The sequence below is a fragment of the Lampetra planeri genome, chromosome 28 (assembly GCF_965212315.1).
Source record: "Lampetra planeri chromosome 28, kcLamPlan1.2.h2, whole genome shotgun sequence".
NCBI lineage: Eukaryota > Metazoa > Chordata > Hyperoartia > Petromyzontiformes > Petromyzontidae > Lampetra > Lampetra planeri.
Genome location: NC_136134.1, coordinates 59,675 through 82,833, shown reverse-complemented (window position 1 = coordinate 82,833; position 23,159 = coordinate 59,675). Strand labels below are relative to the sequence as shown.

General features: G+C 44.6%; 1 protein-coding gene across 1 annotated transcript in view; it reads right to left on the bottom strand.

The window, feature by feature from the left end:
- Nucleotides 1–23,159, bottom strand: part of LOC144728242 (dual specificity tyrosine-phosphorylation-regulated kinase 3-like) — a 58,401-nt gene that overhangs the window by 33,830 nt on the left and 1,412 nt on the right. Inside the window, exons 4-5 of the mRNA XM_078607548.1 lie at nt 14,012–14,169; nt 10,501–10,637 (exon numbers count right to left, since the gene is read on the bottom strand). Coding sequence (XP_078463674.1) covers nt 10,501–10,637; nt 14,012–14,169 — 295 coding nt within the window. The remainder of the gene's footprint in view (nt 1–10,500; nt 10,638–14,011; nt 14,170–23,159) is intronic.

Genomic DNA, 23,159 nt, shown 5'->3' with positions numbered 1-23,159 from the left:
GTGTGTGTAACACTGAGTAGTAGTAGTGGGTCTGTGTGTGTAACACTGAGGAGTAGTAATGGGTCTGTGTGTGAAACACTGAGCAGTAGTAGTGGGTCTGTGTGTGTAACACTGAGCAGTAGTTGTGGGTCTGTGCGTGTAACGCTAAGTAGTAGTAGTGGGTCTGTGTGTGTGAAATACTGAGTAGTAGTAGTGGGTCTGTGTGTAACACTGAGTCATAGTGGATCTGTGTGTGTGACACTGAGTAGTAGTAGTGGGTCTGTGTGTGAAATACTGAGTAGTAGTCGTGGATCTGTGTGAGTAACACTGAGTAGTAGTAGTGGGTCTGTGTGTGTAACGCTGAGTAGTAGTAGTGGGTCTGTGTGTGAAATACTGAGCAGTAGTAGTGGGTCTGTGTGTATAACATTGCGTAGTAGTGGGTCTGTGTGTGTAACACTGAGTAGTAGTAGTGGGTATGTGTGTGTAACACTGAGTAGTAGTAGTGGGTCTGTGTGTGTAACACTGAGTAGTAGTAGTGGGTATGTGTGTGTAACACTGAGTAGTAGTAGTGGGTCTGTGTGTGTAACACTGAGTAGTAGTAGTGGGTCTGTGTGTGTAACACTGAGTAGTAATAGTGGGTCTGTGTGTGTAACACTGAGTAGTAGTAGTAGTAGTGGGTCTGTGTGTGTAACACTGCGTAGTAGTAGTAGTGGGTCTGTCTGTGTAACACTGAGTAGTAGTAGTGGGTTTGTGTGTGTAACACTGAGTAGTAGTAATGGGTCTGTGTGTGTAACACTGAGTAGTAGTAGTGGGTCTGTGTGTGTAACACTGAGTAGTAGTATTGGGTCTGTGTGTGTAACGCTGAGAAGTAGTAGTGGGTCTCTGTGTGAAATACTGAGCAGTAGTAGTGGGTCTGTGTGTATAACATTGCGTAGTAGTGGGTCTGTGTGTGTAACACTTAGTAGTAGTAGTGGGTCTGTGTGTGTAACACTGAGAAGTAGTAGTGGGTCCGTGTGTGTAACACTGAGTAGTAGTAGTGAGACTTTGCGTATAACACTGAGTAGTAGTAGTGGCTCTGTGTGTGTAACACTGAGTAGTAGTAGTGGGTCTGTGTGTGTAACACTGAGGAGTAGTAGTGGGTCTGTGTGTTAAACACTGAGCAGTAGAAGTGGGTCTGTGTGTGTAACACTGAGCAGTAGTAGAGGGTCTGTGTGTAACACTGAGTCATAGTGGGTCTGTGTGTGTGACACTGAGTAGTAGTAGTTGGTCTGTGTGTGAAATACTGAGTAGTAGTCGTGGATCTGTGTGTGTAACACTGAGTAGTAGTAGTGGGTCTGTGTGTGTAACGCTGAGTAGTAGAAGTGGGTCTGTGTGTGTAACACTGAGTAGTAGTAGTGGGTCTGTGTGTGTAACACTGAGTAGTAGTAGTGGGTATGTGTGTGTAACACTGAGTAGTAGTAGTGGGTCTGTGTGTGTAACACTGAGTAGTAGTAGTGGGTCTGTGTGTGTAACACTGAGTAGTAGTAATGGGTCTGTGTGTGTAACACTGAGTAGTAGTAGTGGGTCTGTGTGTGTAACACTGAGTAGTAGTATTGGGTCTGTGTGTGTAACGCTGAGTAGTAGTAGTGGGTCTGTGTGTGAAATACTGAGCAGTAGTAGTGGGTCTGTGTGTATAACATTGCGTAGTAGTGGGTCTGTGTGTGTAACACTGAGTAGTAGTAGGTATGTGTGTGTAACACTGAGTAGTAGTAGTGGGTCTGTGTGTGTAACACTGAGTAGTAGTAGTGGGTATGGGGGTGTAACACTGAGTAGTAGTAGTGGGTCTGTGTGTGTAACACTGAGTAGTAGTAGTGGGTCTGTGTGTGTAACACTGAGTAGTAGTAGTGGGTCTGTGTGTGTAACACTGAGTAGTAGTAGTGGGTCTGTGTGTGTAACACTGAGTAGTAATAGTGGGTCTGTGTGTGTAACACTGAGTAGTAGTAGTGGGTCTGTGTGTGTAACGCTGAGTAGTAGTAGTGGGTCTGTGTGTGTAACACTGAGTAGTAGTAGTGGGTCTGTGTGTGTAACACTGAGTAGTAGTAGTGGGTCTGTGTGTGTAACATTGTGTAGTAGTGGGTCTGTGTGTGTAACACTGAGTAGTAGTAGTGGGTATGTGTGTGTAACACTGAGTAGTAGTAGTGGGTCTGTGTGTGTAACACTGAGTAGTAGTAGTGGGTCTGTGTGTGTGACACTGAGTAGTAGTAGTGGGTCTGTGTGTAACACTGAGTAGTAGTAGTGGGTCTGTGTGTGAAATACTGAGTAGTAGTCGTGGATCTGTGTGTGTAACACTGAGTAGTAGTAGTGGGTCTGTGTGTAACACTGAGTCATAGTGGGTCTGTGTGTGTAACACTGAGTAGTAGTAGTGGGTCTGTGTGTGAAATACTGAATAGTAGTCGTGGATCTGTGTGTGTAACACTGAGTAGTAGTAGTGGGTCTGTGTGTGTAACACTGAGTAGTAGTAGTGGGTCTGTGTGTGTAACACTGAGTAGTAGTAGTAGTGGTAGATTTGAAGCTTTCGTGACTGCAAGGATTAATATTTTTAGGTTTTTTCGGTAAAGTCACGCAGGTAAAAAATTAAAATTAAATGATACAGCTGTCGGGCTGTGACGGTTCCACCTGAAGACGGAAGCTTGTGTTGCCTCCGAAACGTCATGATTTTTATTTTTATTTAACTTTTATTAATTTTAATTTTTTACCTACCTGACTTTACCGAAAAAACCTAAGAATAGTAGTAGTGGGTCTGTGTGTGTAATACTGAGTAGTATTAGTGGGTCTGTGTATGTAACACTGAGTAGTAGTAGTGGGTTTGTGTGTGTAACACTGAGTAGTAGTAGTGGGTCTGTGTGTGTAACACTGAGTAGTAGTAGTGGGTCTGTGTGTGTAACACTGAGGAGTAGTAATGGGTCTGTGTGTGAAACACTGAGCAGTAGTAGTGGGTCTGTGTGTGTAACACTGAGCAGTAGTTGTGGGTCTGTGCGTGTAACGCTAAGTAGTAGTAGTGGGTCTGTGTGTGTGAAATACTGAGTAGTAGTAGTGGGTCTGTGTGTAACACTGAGTCATAGTGGATCTGTGTGTGTGACACTGAGTAGTAGTAGTGGGTCTGTGTGTGAAATACTGAGTAGTAGTCGTGGATCTGTGTGAGTAACACTGAGTAGTAGTAGTGGGTCTGTGTGTGTAACGCTGAGTAGTAGTAGTGGGTCTGTGTGTGAAATACTGAGCAGTAGTAGTGGGTCTGTGTGTATAACATTGCGTAGTAGTGGGTCTGTGTGTGTAACACTGAGTAGTAGTAGTGGGTATGTGTGTGTAACACTGAGTAGTAGTAGTGGGTCTGTGTGTGTAACACTGAGTAGTAGTAGTGGGTATGTGTGTGTAACACTGAGTAGTAGTAGTGGGTCTGTGTGTGTAACACTGAGTAGTAGTAGTGGGTCTGTGTGTGTAACACTGAGTAGTAATAGTGGGTCTGTGTGTGTAACACTGAGTAGTAGTAGTAGTAGTGGGTCTGTGTGTGTAACACTGCGTAGTAGTAGTAGTAGTGGGTCTGTCTGTGTAACACTGAGTAGTAGTAGTGGGTTTGTGTGTGTAACACTGAGTAGTAGTAATGGGTCTGTGTGTGTAACACTGAGTAGTAGTAGTGGGTCTGTGTGTGTAACACTGAGTAGTAGTATTGGGTCTGTGTGTGTAACGCTGAGAAGTAGTAGTGGGTCTCTGTGTGAAATACTGAGCAGTAGTAGTGGGTCTGTGTGTATAACATTGCGTAGTAGTGGGTCTGTGTGTGTAACACTTAGTAGTAGTAGTGGGTCTGTGTGTGTAACACTGAGAAGTAGTAGTGGGTCCGTGTGTGTAACACTGAGTAGTAGTAGTGAGACTTTGCGTATAACACTGAGTAGTAGTAGTGGCTCTGTGTGTGTAACACTGAGTAGTAGTAGTGGGTCTGTGTGTGTAACACTGAGGAGTAGTAGTGGGTCTGTGTGTTAAACACTGAGCAGTAGAAGTGGGTCTGTGTGTGTAACACTGAGCAGTAGTAGAGGGTCTGTGTGTAACACTGAGTCATAGTGGGTCTGTGTGTGTGACACTGAGTAGTAGTAGTTGGTCTGTGTGTGAAATACTGAGTAGTAGTCGTGGATCTGTGTGTGTAACACTGAGTAGTAGTAGTGGGTCTGTGTGTGTAACGCTGAGTAGTAGAAGTGGGTCTGTGTGTGTAACACTGAGTAGTAGTAGTGGGTCTGTGTGTGTAACACTGAGTAGTAGTAGTGGGTATGTGTGTGTAACACTGAGTAGTAGTAGTGGGTCTGTGTGTGTAACACTGAGTAGTAGTAGTGGGTCTGTGTGTGTAACACTGAGTAGTAGTAATGGGTCTGTGTGTGTAACACTGAGTAGTAGTAGTGGGTCTGTGTGTGTAACACTGAGTAGTAGTATTGGGTCTGTGTGTGTAACGCTGAGTAGTAGTAGTGGGTCTGTGTGTGAAATACTGAGCAGTAGTAGTGGGTCTGTGTGTATAACATTGCGTAGTAGTGGGTCTGTGTGTGTAACACTGAGTAGTAGTAGGTATGTGTGTGTAACACTGAGTAGTAGTAGTGGGTCTGTGTGTGTAACACTGAGTAGTAGTAGTGGGTATGGGGGTGTAACACTGAGTAGTAGTAGTGGGTCTGTGTGTGTAACACTGAGTAGTAGTAGTGGGTCTGTGTGTGTAACACTGAGTAGTAGTAGTGGGTCTGTGTGTGTAACACTGAGTAGTAATAGTGGGTCTGTGTGTGTAACACTGAGTAGTAGTAGTGGGTCTGTGTGTGTAACGCTGAGTAGTAGTAGTGGGTCTGTGTGTGTAACACTGAGTAGTAGTAGTGGGTCTGTGTGTGTAACACTGAGTAGTAGTAGTGGGTCTGTGTGTGTAACACTGAGTAGTAATAGTGGGTCTGTGTGTGTAACACTGAGTAGTAGTAGTAGTAGTGGGTCTGTGTGTGTAACACTGCGTAGTAGTAGTAGTGGGTCTGTCTGTGTAACACTGAGTAGTAGTAGTGGGTTTGTGTGTGTAACACTGAGTAGTAGTAATGGGTCTGTGTGTGTAACACTGAGTAGTAGTAGTGGGTCTGTGTGTGTAACACTGAGTAGTAGTATTGGGTCTGTGTGTGTAACGCTGAGAAGTAGTAGTGGGTCTCTGTGTGAAATACTGAGCAGTAGTAGTGGGTCTGTGTGTATAACATTGCGTAGTAGTGGGTCTGTGTGTGTAACACTTAGTAGTAGTAGTGGGTCTGTGTGTGTAACACTGAGAAGTAGTAGTGGGTCCGTGTGTGTAACACTGAGTAGTAGTAGTGAGACTTTGCGTATAACACTGAGTAGTAGTAGTGGCTCTGTGTGTGTAACACTGAGTAGTAGTAGTGGGTCTGTGTGTGTAACACTGAGGAGTAGTAGTGGGTCTGTGTGTTAAACACTGAGCAGTAGAAGTGGGTCTGTGTGTGTAACACTGAGCAGTAGTAGAGGGTCTGTGTGTAACACTGAGTCATAGTGGGTCTGTGTGTGTGACACTGAGTAGTAGTAGTTGGTCTGTGTGTGAAATACTGAGTAGTAGTCGTGGATCTGTGTGTGTAACACTGAGTAGTAGTAGTGGGTCTGTGTGTGTAACGCTGAGTAGTAGAAGTGGGTCTGTGTGTGTAACACTGAGTAGTAGTAGTGGGTCTGTGTGTGTAACACTGAGTAGTAGTAGTGGGTATGTGTGTGTAACACTGAGTAGTAGTAGTGGGTCTGTGTGTGTAACACTGAGTAGTAGTAGTGGGTCTGTGTGTGTAACACTGAGTAGTAGTAATGGGTCTGTGTGTGTAACACTGAGTAGTAGTAGTGGGTCTGTGTGTGTAACACTGAGTAGTAGTATTGGGTCTGTGTGTGTAACGCTGAGTAGTAGTAGTGGGTCTGTGTGTGAAATACTGAGCAGTAGTAGTGGGTCTGTGTGTATAACATTGCGTAGTAGTGGGTCTGTGTGTGTAACACTGAGTAGTAGTAGGTATGTGTGTGTAACACTGAGTAGTAGTAGTGGGTCTGTGTGTGTAACACTGAGTAGTAGTAGTGGGTATGGGGGTGTAACACTGAGTAGTAGTAGTGGGTCTGTGTGTGTAACACTGAGTAGTAGTAGTGGGTCTGTGTGTGTAACACTGAGTAGTAGTAGTGGGTCTGTGTGTGTAACACTGAGTAGTAATAGTGGGTCTGTGTGTGTAACACTGAGTAGTAGTAGTGGGTCTGTGTGTGTAACGCTGAGTAGTAGTAGTGGGTCTGTGTGTGTAACACTGAGTAGTAGTAGTGGGTCTGTGTGTGTAACACTGAGTAGTAGTAGTGGGTCTGTGTGTGTAACATTGTGTAGTAGTGGGTCTGTGTGTGTAACACTGAGTAGTAGTAGTGGGTATGTGTGTGTAACACTGAGTAGTAGTAGTGGGTCTGTGTGTGTAACACTGAGTAGTAGTAGTGGGTCTGTGTGTGTGACACTGAGTAGTAGTAGTGGGTCTGTGTGTAACACTGAGTAGTAGTAGTGGGTCTGTGTGTGAAATACTGAGTAGTAGTCGTGGATCTGTGTGTGTAACACTGAGTAGTAGTAGTGGGTCTGTGTGTAACACTGAGTCATAGTGGGTCTGTGTGTGTAACACTGAGTAGTAGTAGTGGGTCTGTGTGTGAAATACTGAATAGTAGTCGTGGATCTGTGTGTGTAACACTGAGTAGTAGTAGTGGGTCTGTGTGTGTAACACTGAGTAGTAGTAGTGGGTCTGTGTGTGTAACACTGAGTAGTAGTAGTAGTGGTAGATTTGAAGCTTTCGTGACTGCAAGGATTAATATTTTTAGGTTTTTTCGGTAAAGTCACGCAGGTAAAAAATTAAAATTAAATGATACAGCTGTCGGGCTGTGACGGTTCCACCTGAAGACGGAAGCTTGTGTTGCCTCCGAAACGTCATGATTTTTATTTTTATTTAACTTTTATTAATTTTAATTTTTTACCTACCTGACTTTACCGAAAAAACCTAAGAATAGTAGTAGTGGGTCTGTGTGTGTAATACTGAGTAGTATTAGTGGGTCTGTGTATGTAACACTGAGTAGTAGTAGTGGGTTTGTGTGTGTAACACTGAGTAGTAGTAGTGGGTCTGTGTGTGTAACACTGAGTAGTAGTAGTGGGTCTGTGTGTGTAACACTGAGTAGTAGTAGTGGGTCTGTGTGTAACACTGAGTAGTAGTAGTGGGTCTGTGTGTGAAATACTGAGCAGTAGTAGTGGGTCTGTGTGTGTAACACTGAGTAGTAGTAGTGGGTCTGTGTGTGTGACACTGAGTAGTAGTAGTGGGTCTGTGTGTAACACTGAGTGATAGTGGGTCTGTGTGTGTAACACTGAGTAGTAGTAGTGGGTCTGTGTGTGTAACGCTGAGTAGTAGTAGTGGGTCTGTGTATGTGAAATACTGAGTAGTAGTAGTGGGTCTGTGTGTGTAACACTTAGTAGTAGTGGGTCTGTGTGTGTGACACTGAGTAGTAGTAGTGGGTCTGTGTGTGAAATACTGAGTAGTAGTCGTGGATCTGTGTGTGTAACACTGAGTAGTAGTAGTGGGTCTGTGTGTGTAACGCTGAGTAGTAGTAGTGGGTCTGTGTGTGAAATACTGAGCAGTAGTAGTGGGTCTGTGTGTATAACATTGCGTAGAAGTGGGTCTGTGTGTGTAACACTGAGTAGTAGTAGTGGGTATGTGTGTGTAACACTGAGCAGTAGTAGTGGGTCTGTGTGTGTAACACTGAGCAGTAGTAGTGGGTCTGTGTGTGTAACACTGAGTAGTAGTAGTGGGTCTGTGTGTGTAACACTGAGTAGTAGTAGTGGGTATGTGTGTGTAACACTGCGTAGTAGTAGTAGTGGGTCTGTGTGTGTAACACTGCGTAGCAGAAGTAGTGGGTCTGTGTGTGTAACACTGAGCAGTAGAAGTGGGTCTGTGTGTGTAACACTGAGTAGTAGTAGTGGGTCTGTGTGTGTAACACTGAGTAGTAGTAGTGGGTCTGTGTGTGTAACACTGAGCAGTAGAAGTGGGTCTGTGTGTGTAACACTGAGTAGTAGTAGTGGGTCTGTGTGTGTAACACTGAGTAGTAGTAGTGGGTCTGTGTGTGTAACACTGAGTAGTAGTAGTGGGACTGTGTGTGTAACACTGAGTAGTAGTAGTGGGTCTGTGTGCGTAATACTGAGAAGTAGTAGTGGGTCTGTGTGTGTAACACTGAGTAGTAGTAGTGGGTATGTGTGTGTAACACTGAGTAGTAGTAGTGGGTCTGTGTGTGTGAAATACTGAGTAGTAGTAGTGGGTCTGTGTGTGTAACACTGAGTAGTAGTAGTGGGTCTGTGTGTGTAACACTGAGTAGTAGTAGTGGGTCTGTGTGCGTAATACTGAGTAGTAGTAGTGGGTCTGTGTGTGTAACACTGAGTAGTAATAGTGGGTCTGTGTGTGTGACACTGAGTAGTAGTAGTGGGTCTGTGTGTGAAATACTGAGTAGTAGTCGTGGATCTGTGTGTGTAACACTGAGTAGTAGTAGTGGGTCTGTGTGTGTAACGCTGAGTAGTAGTAGTGGGTCTGTGTGTGTAACACTGAGTAGTAGTAGTAGTGGTAGATTTGAAGCTTTCGTGACTGCAAGGATTCAGATTCTTAGGTTTTTTCGGTAAAGTCACGTAGGTAAAAACAAAATTAAATGATACAGCTGTCGGGCTGTGACAGTTCCACCTGAAGACGGAAGCTTGTGTTGCCTCCGAAATGTCATGATTTTTATTTTTATTTTCATTTAACTTTTATTAATTTCAATTTTTTGCCTACGTGACTTTACCGAAAAAACCTAAGAATAGTAGTAGTGGGTCTGTGTGTGTAACACTGAGGAGTAGTAGTGGGTATGTGTGTGTAACACTGAGTAGTAGTAGTGGGTCTGTGTGTGTAACACTGAGTAGTAGTAGTGGGTCTGTGTGTGTAACACTGAGTAGTAGTAGTGGGTCTGTGTGTGTAACACTGAGTAGTAGTAGTGGGTCCGTGTGTGTAACACTGAGTAGTAGTAGTGGGTCTGTGTGTGTGACACTGAGTAGTAGTAGTGGGTCTGTGTGTAACACTGAGTCATAGTGGGTCTGTGTGTGTAACACTGAGTAGTAGTAGTGGGTCTGTGTGTGAAATACTGAGTAGTAGTCGTGGATCTGTGTGTGTAACACTGAGTAGTAGTAGTGGGACTGTGTGTGTAACACTGAGTAGTAGTAGTGGGTCTGTGTGTGTAACACTGCGTAGTAGTAGTGGGTCTGTGTGTGTAACACTCAGTAGTAGTAGTGGGTATGTGTGTGTAACACTGAGTAGTAGTAGTGGATATGTGTGTGTAACACTGAGTAGTAGTAGTGGGTCTGTGTGTGTAACACTGAGTAGTAGTAGTGGGTCTTTGTGTGTAACACTGAGTAGTAATAGTGGGTCTGTGTGTGTAACACTGAGTAGTAGTAGTGGGTCTGTGTGTGTAACGCTGAGTAGTAGTAGTGGGTCTGTGTGTGAAATACTGAGCAGTAGTAGTGGGTCTGTGTGTGTAACACTGAGTAGTAGTAGTGGGTCTGTGTGTGTGACACTGAGTAGTAGTAGTGGGTCTGTGTGTAACACTGAGTCATAGTGGGTCTGTGTGTGTAACACTGAGTAGTAGTAGTGGGTATGTGTGTGAAATACTGAGTAGTAGTCGTGGATCTGTGTGTGTAACACTGAGTAGTAGTAGTGGGTATGTGTGTGTTACACTGAGTAGTAGTAGTGGGTCTGCGTGTGTAACACTGAGTAGTAGTAGTGGGTCTGTGTGTGTAACACTGAGTAGTAGTAGTGGGTCTGTGTGTGTGACACTGAGTAGTAGTAGTGGGTCTGTGTGTAACACTGAGTCATAGTGGGTCTGTGTGTGTAACACTGAGTAGTAGTAGTGGGTCTGTGTGTGTGACACTGAGTAGTAGTAGTGGGTCTGTGTGTGTAACACTGAGTCATAGTGGGTCTGTGTGTGTAAAACTGAGTAGTAGTAGTGGATCTGTGTGTATAACACTGAGTAGTCGTCGTGGGTCTGTCGCGACCAATAGTATCCACAATAGAGGTGAGTTTGGGTTGGATGATGTAAATATAAATGTTGTGTTGTTAAACCCGCCACCTGACACACGCCCAATTGGTTGAGGTGGTTTGTCACCTAAACAAAAAATGCTTGGCCAGCTCGCTACTTGCTCAGCACTTAACTGATTGTTGTGTTGGAAAATGTCAAAGTCAATTGTCAGTGTTGTGGTGGGGTTAGTCTCCAACACACAACCAGTGGTGGCGGTGAGGGTGGTGGGGAGGTGGAGGTGGTGGTGGGGAGGTGGTGGAGAGTCAAGTAAAGGATGTTCAGTCATTGTTTGTTGTTGTGCTTCACAGCCAGCAGCAGTCCCATAGTGTGTGTTTGTTTATTGTTCTTGTTGTTGGTGGTGTTATTGTTGTTGTTGACTACACTGCTGCGCCAGGGCCCACTCACGTGGAGGGTGAGGCGAGGATCTTGAGAGCCACCATCGTCCGAGTCTTGTGGTCCAGACACCTTACCACCACGCTCTGCCCACCCTGCCCAATCTTCCTGTCCAGCTGGAAGCGGTAATAGAAGTGCTCGTTCTGGACCTGCAGGGGTCACGGGGAGGTCACGGGAGGTCAGGGTGGGGGTCACGGGGAGGTCACACGTAGCCAACAGTGCTAATCTGTGGATCACTGTGAGTGTCTGTGGGTGTCTCTATGTGTCTGGGTGTCTCTGTATGTGTGTATGTTCAACTTATTTCGCACCGTACGTAGCCAATCTGTGGTGCTTTATGGGTATCAGTGTCTCTGTGTGGGCAACTGTGGGTCTCTGTGCATCTCTGTGGGTCTGGGTCTCTGTGGGTCTTTGTGGGTGTCTCTGTGGGTCTCTATGGGTATGAGTGTGGGTATGAGTGTGGGTATGAGTGTGTTATTTATTATTATTATATTTTTATTTTTCACCTACGTGACTTTACCGAAAGAACTAAAGAGTATGGATTCTTGCAGTCACGAAAATTTCAAATCTAGAATGAGTGTGGTTGTGTCTGTGTGTGTCTGAGTGCCTCTGTGTGCCTCTGTGTCTGTGTGTGTGTCTGTGTGAGTGTGTTGGCTGACTTCAATGTCTGGAGTGATTGGAAGGCATGGGCCAGATCAGCTCAATAACAACGGTAGGAGGCTAATAGATTTGTGTGCAGCCCATGGGCTTGTAATTACCAACACGCTGTTCTGGCATCGGCGCATCAACACAACATCATGGATGCATGCCGGATCCAAGCAAGAACATCTGCTGGACTACATATTGACGGACCAGTGGATGCGAGCCCATGTCCTTGACACCAGGACCTAACGTGGAGCTGATCTGCCCTCTGACCATCGACTTGTTATCTGTAAGATGCGCCTGCCATTCTTCCACTCCGGTGGTGGGTGTACACCCAGGACCCCATTCCAACCTAAGGTGGCCTGGTCTCAGCTAGCTGATGGAAGTTGCAAGCGAGAATTACATCATCGCTTGTGGCTGGGGTTGCCATCGTCCCCCACTCCTCCTGATGTCGAGGGTAAATGGGCGAGGTATAGGACTGTGACTCATGCAGCTGCAATGGCTGCTTTGGGTACGCGGTCCAGACCTCCCCAGAGACCCTGGCTGACAGAGGAGGTGTTCCGGATGGTTGAGAAAAAGCGATAGGCCCACTCTAATCGTCTAAAGCATTCCACGTCAGAGAATGAGGAGGCTTACCGCAGCCTTCGCTCGGAGGTTCGGAGAGCCGTGAGGCGCTGCAAGGATGGGTGGTGTCGCGGGTTGCTGAGGAAATAGAGTCAGCCTCAATGGCCCGCGATCACAAATCCCTATTTAACTCCCATCAAAAAAGTAACCTGCAGTGCCACACCTATTACCATCATTAGGGGAAAGAATGGTGATCCAATCTGTGACCCCCAGGAACAGGTTTGCAGATTTGCTGAGCATTACCGTGAGGTCCTGGGGGAGAGGGAATCCCTCAGTCTGGAAAACATCATGGGACAAAGTGGGGATGGCCCTGCTGAGGCTGCGGTGCCTCAAATATTGAAGGAGGAAGTCACCCCCTGTGAGTGGCTGGCTGAGGTGTCATCCGTTGAGGAAGTACTGAAGGCGATCCAGAGTCTGAGATCAGGAAAGGCACCGGGCAGAGATGATCTCCCAAGCGAAATGCTGAGGGAGGGTGGCGTTTATGCGCAGACTGCCCTACATGACATCATCACAACAGTCTGGGCCACTGGATGGGTTCCGCAGGATTGGAAGGATGCCCTGGTGGTCCCCCTCTTCAAGAAGGGGGACTACAGGGGCATCTCAATCCTAAGTGTGCCGGGAAAGTTCCTGGCAAGGATTATTCAACATCACCTTGCTAGGCACGCTGAGGAGAGGCTTGCAGAGCCCCATTGCGGTTTCAGGAAAGGGCAGTCCTGCACAGATGCCATATTTTCTGTCCCTCTGCTACAGCAGAGGTGTAGGGAATTCCAACAAGACTTACATCTCTGCTTTATAAGGCCTATGATACCATCAGTAGGCCTGGGCTCTGGGTTGTTCTTCGTGCTTTCGGAGTCCCTGACCCTCTGCTCACGCTCATTAAGGACCTTCATGATGGTGAGCATGCCTGGGTAAAACTACGTGGCCGGGAGTCAGAGCCATTCCCTGTACACCTTGGGTGCGACAGGGATGTCCTCTGGCTCCAACATTATTTAACATCTATTTCGACCACGTAGTTCGTAAAGCCTTCAGTAGCTGTACTGGAGGAATTTCCATCTGGTACAGATACAATGGGAGGCTCATCGATGCCCGGATGTGGTCAAGGGATGGCTCCCTATTGGTCAACCACGTTATGTATGCCGACGACCTGGTAATTGCGGCTCACTCAGAGGAGGAGTTGGAGGTGCTGCTGCTGAAACTGGAGTGTGCCACTAAGAGGTGGGGTCTTACCATCAGCCCCACCAAAACGAAGCACCTGCCTGGATATTTTGTAACATCGGGCACTCCACCCCCACAACTCCCAATCGGTGATAGGGCAGTTGTGGAAAGAGTGGAGAGTTTCCCATACCTGGGCAGTGTGCTCATGACCGACTCCGGTTTAACAGTAGAGGTCTCACTCCGAATCAGTCGAGCGGCATTATCTTTTTATCGGTTGCTTAACGCTGTGTGGAAACTACCTGGTCTATCGCTCTGTACGAAGCTTCAGGTTTTCTCGGCCACAGTCATTCCCTCCCTTCTCTACGCTTGCGAAACGTAGACCCCCCTAATGGAACATCTCTGCCGGTTAGAAACATTTAGGCTGGCCTACCTACAATCAATCCTGGGTTTAACCAGGCTGCATTGTGTGAGGAGCTCACAATTCCTCGAAAGATCTGGACAAAGTCCCATCGGTGAGCTTCTCCGGCAGGCAAGGCTGCGTTGGCTGGGCCATGTAGCCCGCATGCCCAATCACCGCATGCCCAAACAGCTTTTGTTTGGCCGGATCGAGGGGGCTAAACGGGCGCGGCACGGGCTAGAAAAGAGATGGAGTGATGTGGTACAGGAGGACGTGGAACTGAGTGGACTTGCCAATGACTGGTACCAGCGGTGTCAAGATCGGGCTCTGTGGAGGAGGCTCGTGGAGGAGGCTCGTGAAGGATGCTACTGGGCAGTTGGACGCAGTTGCCCTCTAACAACAACAGAGGGCGGAGGAGCGACGCTCACAACAACGAGCGGAGCGCCGGGTGGCTAAAGCACAGCAAGTTGGCACAGTAGGGGGCACAGGTGGTACATCAATCAGTCGTCTCAGTCAGTCAACCCGTGGCACCTGGGTCTGTCCCGTGACCTCCTGCCAGCGGGCGTTCGACACTTCACGTGGCCTCAAGGTGCACATGGCCTGGCACAAGCGTCGTGGTGACATCATCGCCACTTAGTGGCGAATGGCGGTTGTTGTTGTTGTCTGTGTCTGTATCTTTGTGTGTGTGTGTCTGTGTGTGAGTCTCACAAGGATGTAGTTGTTGTCGTCGTAATCAAATTCTCCGTTCTTCACTCCCCCTCGTGAGCTTCCTTCCCCATCCAGAGTAAAGAACCAAACTTCCTGCATGGCGGCCAGCTCCAGCTTCTGGCGCTCAGTCAGGTGAGGCTTGAAGAGACTAAGGATCGCTGCACACGTGACAACAACTTAAACTTTAAACTAATTTTGTTTACGCACACACCAGGTTAAGCCCCCCACCGAAGTGGCTGGTATAATCATCGTAATCATCATCGTCGTCGTCGTCATCATCATTATCGTCGTCATCGTCATCATTGTCATCATCATTGTCAATATTGTCATCATTGTCATCATCGTCGTCATGATCATCGTTGTCATCATCATTGTTGTCATTATCGTCATCATCGTCATCATCGTCGTCATCGTCGTCGTCGTCGTCGTCATCATCATTGTCATCATCATTATCATCGTCATCAACGTCATCGTCGTCGTCATCATCATCACCATCATCATCATCATCGTCATCATCATCATCATCGTCATCATCATCGTCGTCGTCAGCCTCATCGTCGTCGTCATCATCGTCATCCCCATGTGGCAACCATATGCTCTAAGTGCACATTGATACAGACTCGTAGAGACTCAGAGAACCACAAAGATCCTCAGAGACCCACTGAGACCCATATTCATATAAAACCATATAGACCCACAGAGACTGATACTCAGAGACCCACGGAGCGGTACAGGGTGCATGTACGGATAATGAACTTCGTTCGCACTGCACGTAGCTAGTTCTTTGTGGGGTGTTTCTGTGTGTTTATGGGTCTCTTAGGGTGTATCTATGTGTCTTTGGGGTCTCCTTGGGTATCTCTGTGTGTCTATGGGTCTCTATGGGTGTCTCTGTATCTATGGGTATATCTGTGGGTCTCGATGTGTCTATAGGTGTCTCTGTGGGTCTAAGGGTCTCTATGGGTGTCTCTGTGGGTGTCTGGGTGTCTGTGGGTCTCTGTATATATGGGTGTCTCTGTGGGTCTCTGTGGTGGTCATTGCATGGATTTGTTCCCCTTCACATTTTGAGGGATCACCATCGCCACGCTTTATTCAAAGTGTTTTTTCGCTTTAAAGCTTTCGTGACTGCAGGGATTCATATTCTTGGTTCTTTCGGTTAAGTCACGTAGAAGGGAAATAATAAAATAATGAAAATAAAACATAATATAATTTAATTCTCACGAAGTTTCGGCCACGAAGCAAGCAGCCGTCCTCAGGTGAAGAACAGAGCTGTTGGAAAGACAGCATCCTAATGAACACTGCTAAGCTTGGCAGCGTATTTTAAGTTGGGTGGGAGGAGGAGAGCGCCTTGACAAAGGAATTTACATATCAACAGAGTAATATAGCATATTGATGACAAATGCAGATATGGGGTTAGTCACCTCTTGTGGAATGTGTAGGCAGTGGGGGGTCTCAAAGTCATATTATGCTTGTGTATTATGTAGGATTAGCAGTAATAAAGGGGAGGGAAATTTTAATAATAAATAACTGCAACAGCCAAAACCACCGCGTATCAAGCTAGTGCATTATGTGGAAAACAAAAAAGGAGTTTCTAAAGAACTGCAAATACCCTACTACCATACAATACACCGATGTGAAAAAACTAAATATAAACTACATCAATATAATCAATGTACTCAATATACTCTCCAATAAGCTGAGCTATCAACATTAAGTAACTGGGTATACACTACACTATATAATGACTACCATATAGTAAACTGATAAAAAAAACTAAAATATAAACTACATCAATATAATCAATAAACTCAATATACTCTCCAATAAGCTGAGCTACTAACAATAAGTAATTATACATTACACTTCTATGTAGAAAAAAGTGGCGGTTTTTTCCTTAACGTTAGCACCACGGAAAGCAGCGAGCGTTGTTCAGACGGACGAGTCCATCTATGCTCGGAACGGAGGAGGGGGGAGAGAGAGAGAAACAACCACGGTGTTGTGCTACTCTGTCCTGTGCTGCGTTACAACTATACTATAAACTAGACTACTATACAGTGGCGGCTCCTGCAAAATCTCTCAGGGGGGGCAAATGTCTGGATGATTGATAAGGATGAGGTCCACCCATGCAATGGATAAATTAACAGCTTAAGCATGTAAAGGAAACTTCACTTCTTTAATATTAATGAAAAATAAAATGACTTACAATACATCGTGTTTGTTTCTATACTCACTATTAATATACAATCCACTCAAGTTTCTTTTATTAAAGATTCCACTAGGTGGCGACAAATTATATTGTTGGATGAAACGTGCTTACGTATGATGACGTAAGCACGTTAGGGCGAGCCCTCCCGGAAGCCATAGAGAATGCATTGCAGCGCCCCCGTTCGAAAAAAAACATCTTTGAATGTAAGTCTATGGGGCCACTCGGGGCGATTCTCAGCCGGAGTGAAATCGCCCAAAAAGAGGCGGTACTCCACAGAACGTGACATGACGCTGATTGGACTATATCCAGAGGCACAGTGACGGCTAGCGTGACTCTGTGGTTGAATGACATTGGTGGTGCGTCGCCCAATCGCCCTAATGAAGAAACCGCCCCTGCTACTATACATTACAATATTATACCTTCCAATCTAAACTACACTGTATAATATCGTATACGCAGCCCAATATACGCTCTAACATTATGCATTATATTGATATGCCTCCAACTAAACTTTTTTCTACATCACACGACTATACACCGGACTATACACTGCCATAGACAAACCCCAACATTGAATTATACACTGCGTTACTATACACTACCCTATAACTTAGACTATACATTGTAATATTACACTATGTATTATTCTACAAACCCTACTGTATACCACACTGCTGTCTATTCACGATACATTACGATACTATATATTACCTTATACAGTGAGGGAAAAAGTATTTGATCCCCTGCTGATTTTGTACGTTTGCCCACTGACAAAGATATGATCAGTCTATAATTTTAATGGTAGGTTTATTTGAACAGTGAGAGACAGAATAACAACAAAATCCAGAAAAACGCATGTCAAAAATGTTATAAATTGATTTGCATTTTAATGAGGGAAATAAGTATTTGACCCCCTCTCAATCAGAAAGATTTCTGGCTGCCAGGTGTCTTTTATACAGGTAACGAGCTGAGATCAGGAGCACAATCTTAAAGGGAGTGCTCCTAATCTCAGCTTGTTACCTGTATAAAAGACACCTGTTCACAGAAGCAATCAATCAATCAGATTCCAAACTCTCCACCATGGCCAAGACCAAAGAGCTCTCCAAGGATGTCAGGGACAAGATTGTAGACCTACACAAAGCGCCCACAAGGTTCCCTTGCTCAAGAAAGCACATATACATGCCCGTCTGAAGTTTGCCAATGAACATCTGAATGATTCAGAGGACAACTGGGTGAAAGTGTTGTGGTCAGATGAGACCAAAATGGAGCTCTTTGGCATCAACTCAACTCACCGTGTTTGGAGGAGGAAGAATGCTGCCTATGACCCCAAGAACACCATCCCCACCGTCAAACATGGAGGTGGAAACATTATGCTTTGGGGGTGTTTTTCTGCGAAGGGGACAGGACAACTTCACCGCATCAAAGGGACAATGGACGGGGCCATGTACTCAAAGACAATGTAAATAAGTATAACCCGTAAAAACAAAGTTTTTCACTATAAATCCTTTATATGCGTGGCAGCGAACTTAATATAAAGGATTTAAAAATATATTCGCCTGTGGAGGACGCGGGGATCGATCCCGCGACCTTTGGCATGGGAAGCGAGGGCGCTACCAACTGCGCTACTCCGCCACGGCCTGTGGAGGGGTTACGCTCTGGGCTCTTACACTCTGACGTTCAGCCAAAGCCATGAATGCGTTCTATTTGAATATATGTAAAATACATTTTTTTTGCCTAAAAAGTGTAAAATTTTGGGAAATTTTTTTTCACGAACAATAATTGTCTGGCACAACGAGTCTGTGTGGAAAATGTCAGCTCGATTGGATCACGGGAAGTGGGTTAAAAAACGACCGAAACATTTGCACGGTCCTAAGCAAGCAAGCAAGCACGCAAGCAAGCAAGCACGCGAACTTAATATAAAGGATTTAAAAAGGTGTCAGTTTTGTTGCCAGATAGAAGGGTAAAAAGCCAATTATCATATTTTTACTGGCAAATGAGGCTCCAATGGTGTAAATGCTTACCCCGAGCTCTCATACTCTGATGGTGCATTGTCTTTGAGTTGTGCGCCTTTTGGCGTCATCTGGTCCAACCCATGTGAGACTAGGCTCTAAGGAAAGCTGTCTCGGGTGTGGACCAATCAACTTCAAGGACAGTGCACATTATTAAAGTTATGTTTTTTGTTTGCATTATGACTGCAGGTATTGTGGTCTATATAAACATGACTCCTTGTAAAAAAGGTGTCAGTTTTGTTGCCAGATAGAAGGGTAAAAAACCAATTATCATATTTTTACTGGCAAATGAGGTTCCAATGGTGTAAATGCTTACCCCGAGCTCTCATACTCTGATGGTGCATTGTCTTTTAGTTGTGCGCCTTTTGGCGTCATCTGGTCCAACCCATGTGAGACTAGGCTCTAAGGAAAGCTGTCTCGGGTGTGGACCAATCAACTTCAAGGACAGTACACATTATCAGAGTTATGTTTTTTGTTTGCATTATGACTGCAGGTATTGTAGTCTATGTAAACATGACTCCTTGTAAAAAAGGTGTCAGTTTTGTTGCCAGATAGAAGGGTAAAAAAACAATTATCATATTTTTACTGGCAAATGAGGTTCCAATGGTGTAAATGCTTACCCCGAGCTCTCATACTCTGATAGTGCATTGTCTTTGAGTTGTGCGCCTTTTGGCGTCATCTGGTCCAACCCATGTGAGACTAGGCTCTAAGGAAAGCTGTCTCGGGTGTGGACCAATCAACTTCAAGGACAGTGTACATTATCAGAGTTATGTTTTTGTTTGCATTATGACTGCAGGTATTGTGGTCTATGTAAACATGACTCCTTGTAAAAAAGGTGTCAGTTTTGTTGCCAGATAGAAGGGTAAAAAAACAATTATCATATTTTTACTGGCAAATGAGGTTCCAATGGTGTAAATGCTTACCCCGAGCTCTCATACTCTGATGGTGCATTGTCTTTGAGTTGTGCGCCTTTTGGCGTCATCTGGTCCAACCCATGTGAGACTAGGCTCTAAGGAAAGCTGTCTCGGGTGTGGACCAATCAACTTCAAGGACAGTGCACATTATCAGAGTTATGTTTTTTGTTTGCATTATGACTGCAGGTATTGTGGTCTATGTAAACATGACTCCTTGTAAAAAAGGTGTCAGTTTTGTTGCCAGATAGAAGGGTAAAAAACCAATTATCATATTTTTACTGGCAAATGAGTTTCCAATGGTGTAAATACTGACCCCGAGCTCTCATACTCTGATGGTGCATTGTCTTTGAGTTGTGCGCCTTTTGGCGTCATCTGGTCCAACCCATGTGAGACTAGGCTCTAAGGAAAGCTGTCTCGGGTGTGGACCAATCAACTTCCAGGACAGTATACATTATCAGAGTTATGTTTTTTGTTTGCATTATGACTGCAGGTATTGTGGTCTATGTAAACATGACTCCTTGTAAAAAAGGTGTCAGTTTTGTTGCCAGATAGAAGGGTAAAAAACCAATTATCATAATTTTACTGGCAAATGAGGTTCCAATGGTGCAAACAGTTCTCGTTGAAACCTTCTGCGGCCAGGCTACCAAGATTATATGGCTTACCAAAGATACATAAAGAAGATACACCCCTTCATCCCATCGTCTCTATCAACTCCCCAACTACGAACTGGCTCGTATTTTATTTCGATTTAAAGCTTTCGTGACTGCAGGGATTCATCTTCTTGGTTCATAACAAAATAATTTTGAGAATTATTTTGTTATGTTTTATTTGTATTATTTTATTACTTCCCTTCTACGTGACTTTACCAAAAGAACCAAGAAGATGGCTCGTATTTTGTCTGAAATCCTGCGGCCTTTCACTGGAAAAAACACCTCTGCGGTACTAAACTCTACTCACCTGGCATCGACAATCAATGGTATTTACCTGTCCCCAGACAACCTGCTTGTCAGTTTTTATGTGGCTTCCTTATTCACCAAAGTTCCTGTACCTGACACCATCGCAATCATTGAAGACTTGGTTCATCAAGGACTGAAAACTGAGGTACCCCCCCCCCCCTGGTGAGACACTGCTTAACCAATACATAACTCACCTGGAATGGAACTTTCTACAAACAAACTGAGGGCACCCCAATGGGCCCCCCCCTATCTTCGGTAGTAGCCAACGTTTTCATTGAGAAATTTGAGACTGACACCATCCAGATTGTCACTCTACGCCCAACCTTATGGAAGAGGTACGTGGGTGACACTTGTGTCATCTGGCCACATGGCCGGCCTGCTCTAGACCAATTCCTTGACCACATCAATTCCATACACCCAGCCATCAGATTCACCATGTAAGTCGAAAAAGATGGCAAGCTACCCTTTTTGGATGTCCTCATAAAAAAGAGACCTGATGGTTCAATAAGCCACTCTGTCTACAGGAAAGCTACCCATACGGATGCTTACCTAAAACCGGATTCCCACCACCATCCATCCCAGAAGAATTCCCTCATCAAGACTCTACACCATAGAGCCCAATGCATCTCCGACCAGGAACAGATTGCCAGTGAACTCAAGCACGTACACCAAGCTCTCAAGGCGAATGGTTACTTCGACTACACAATCCGCAAAGCCATCACTCCAACTATGAAGAAGGACCATCTTGATGAGCCATTCAAAACCATCACCTTACCCTACATTGCGGGGGTCACAAAAAAGATCTCCAAAATTCTGAATAAACACAAGATCCCGGTCCGATTCACCACAGTACATAAAATCCGTGATCTGGTCCCGTCTGTAAAATATGTGATTCCAGACATACCCTGGTGTCTACAAACTAAGTTGCCCCTGTCATAGCAGTTACATTGGGGAAACCAAACGACATGTCTCGGACCGCATTTGTGAACACAAAGCAGACCTGAAACACGGTAGGACCAACACCTCAGCCGTGGCAGACCATTGTTATAATTCAGTGGGCTCATATGACATTGACTTCTCCAAGATGGAGGTTCTCTTCAAGTCATCCGGCTACCATGAGAGATTCGTTCATGAGGCCATCCAAATATACAAACACAGAGACAATTTCAACCGAGAAGATGGATTCTGGCTCAGCAATCATTGGAAGGATGTGATGAACCATTTCGGGTCTTGATTGATTGTGTTCACGTTTACGGTGACTTTCAGACCGCATTCAATTCGCTGGCATTGACTATATAGCTTTTGTATTCTCTTCACGGATCAGAGTCTTTGCTCCGCTGCAAGTTTCCTGCTACCACTCTCCCACTTACATATTTCTTTGCCTCCTCTTAGTACCTTTCACGCGACGGTCAATGGTATGGTGTATAGTAGATTGTATATTAATAAATAGTACAATAGTGTAATGTTTAATAGAATGTATAAGGTAATATATAGTATCGTAATGTATCGTGAATAGACAGCAGTGTGGTATACAGTAGGGTTTGTAGAATAATACATAGTGTAATATTACAATGTATAGTCTAAGTTATAGGGTAGTGTATAGTAACGGAGTGTATAATTCAATGTTGGGGTTTGTCTATGGCAGTGTATAGTACGGTGTATAGTCGTGTGATGTAGAAAAAAGTTTAGTTGGAGGCATATCAATATAATGTATGTTAGAGCGTATATTGGGCTGCGTATACGATATTACACAGTGTAGTTTAGATTGGAAGGTATAATATTGTAATGTATAGAAGTCTAGTTTATAGCATTGTTGTAACGCAGCACAGGACAGAGTAGCACAACACCGTGGTTGTTTCTCTCTCTCCCCCCTCCTCCGTTCCGAGCATAGATGGACTCGTCCGTCTGAACAACGCTCTCTGCTTTCCATGGTGCTAACGTTAAGGAAAAAACGCTACTTTTTTCGACATATAAGTGTAATGTATAATGACTTATTGTTAGTAGCTCAGCTTATTGGAGAGTATATTGAGCTTATTGATTATATTGATGTAGTTTATATTTTAGTTTTTTATCAGTTTACTATATGGTAATCTTTTAGTGTAGTATATACCCAGTTACTTAATGTTAATAGCTCAGCTTATTGGAGAGTATATTGAGTACATTGATTATATTGATGTAGTTTATATTTAGTTTTTTCACATCGGTTTATTGTATGGTAGTAGGGTATTTGCAGTTCTTTAGAAACTCCTTTTTTGTTTTCCACGTAATGCACTAGCTTGATACGCGGTGGTTTGGGCTGTTGCAGTTATTTATTATTAAAATTTCCCTCCCCTTTATTACTGCTCATCCTACATAATACACAAGCATTAATATGACTTTGAGACCCCCCACCGCCTACACATTCCACAAGGAGTGACTAACCCCATATCGGCATTTGTCATCTATATGCTAAATTCCTCCGTTGATATGTAAACTCCTTTGTCAAGGCGCTCTCCTCCTCCCACCCAGCTTAAAATACGCTGCCAAGCTTAGCAGTGTTCATCTTCTTGGTTCTTTCGGTAAAATCACGTAGAAGGAAAATAATAAAATAATAAAAATTAAACATAATAAAATAATTCTCACAACGTTTCGGCCACAACACAAGCAGCCGTTTTCAGACTCTGTCTACTTGACAGACCTGTTCTCCACCTGAAGACGGCTGCTTGCGTTGTGGCCGAAACGTCGTGAGAATAATTTTGTTTTCTTTTTATTATTTTATTATTTTCCTTCTATGTGACTTTACCGAAAGAACCAAGAAGATGAATCCCTGCAGTCATGAAAGCTTTAAATCGAAACTTTGCAGTGTTCATTAGGACGCTGTCTTTCCAACAGCTCTGTTCTTCACCTGAGGATGGCTGCTTGCTTTGTGGCCGAAACTTCGTGAGAATTTAATTTGATTAATGTTTAATTTTCATTATTTTATTATTTCCATTCTACGTGACTTTACCGAAAGAACCAAGAATATGTTTTTCGCTGCTGCTGTGCATTTCCAAGCGATTACAATGATGATGATTTGATATCAGGCCA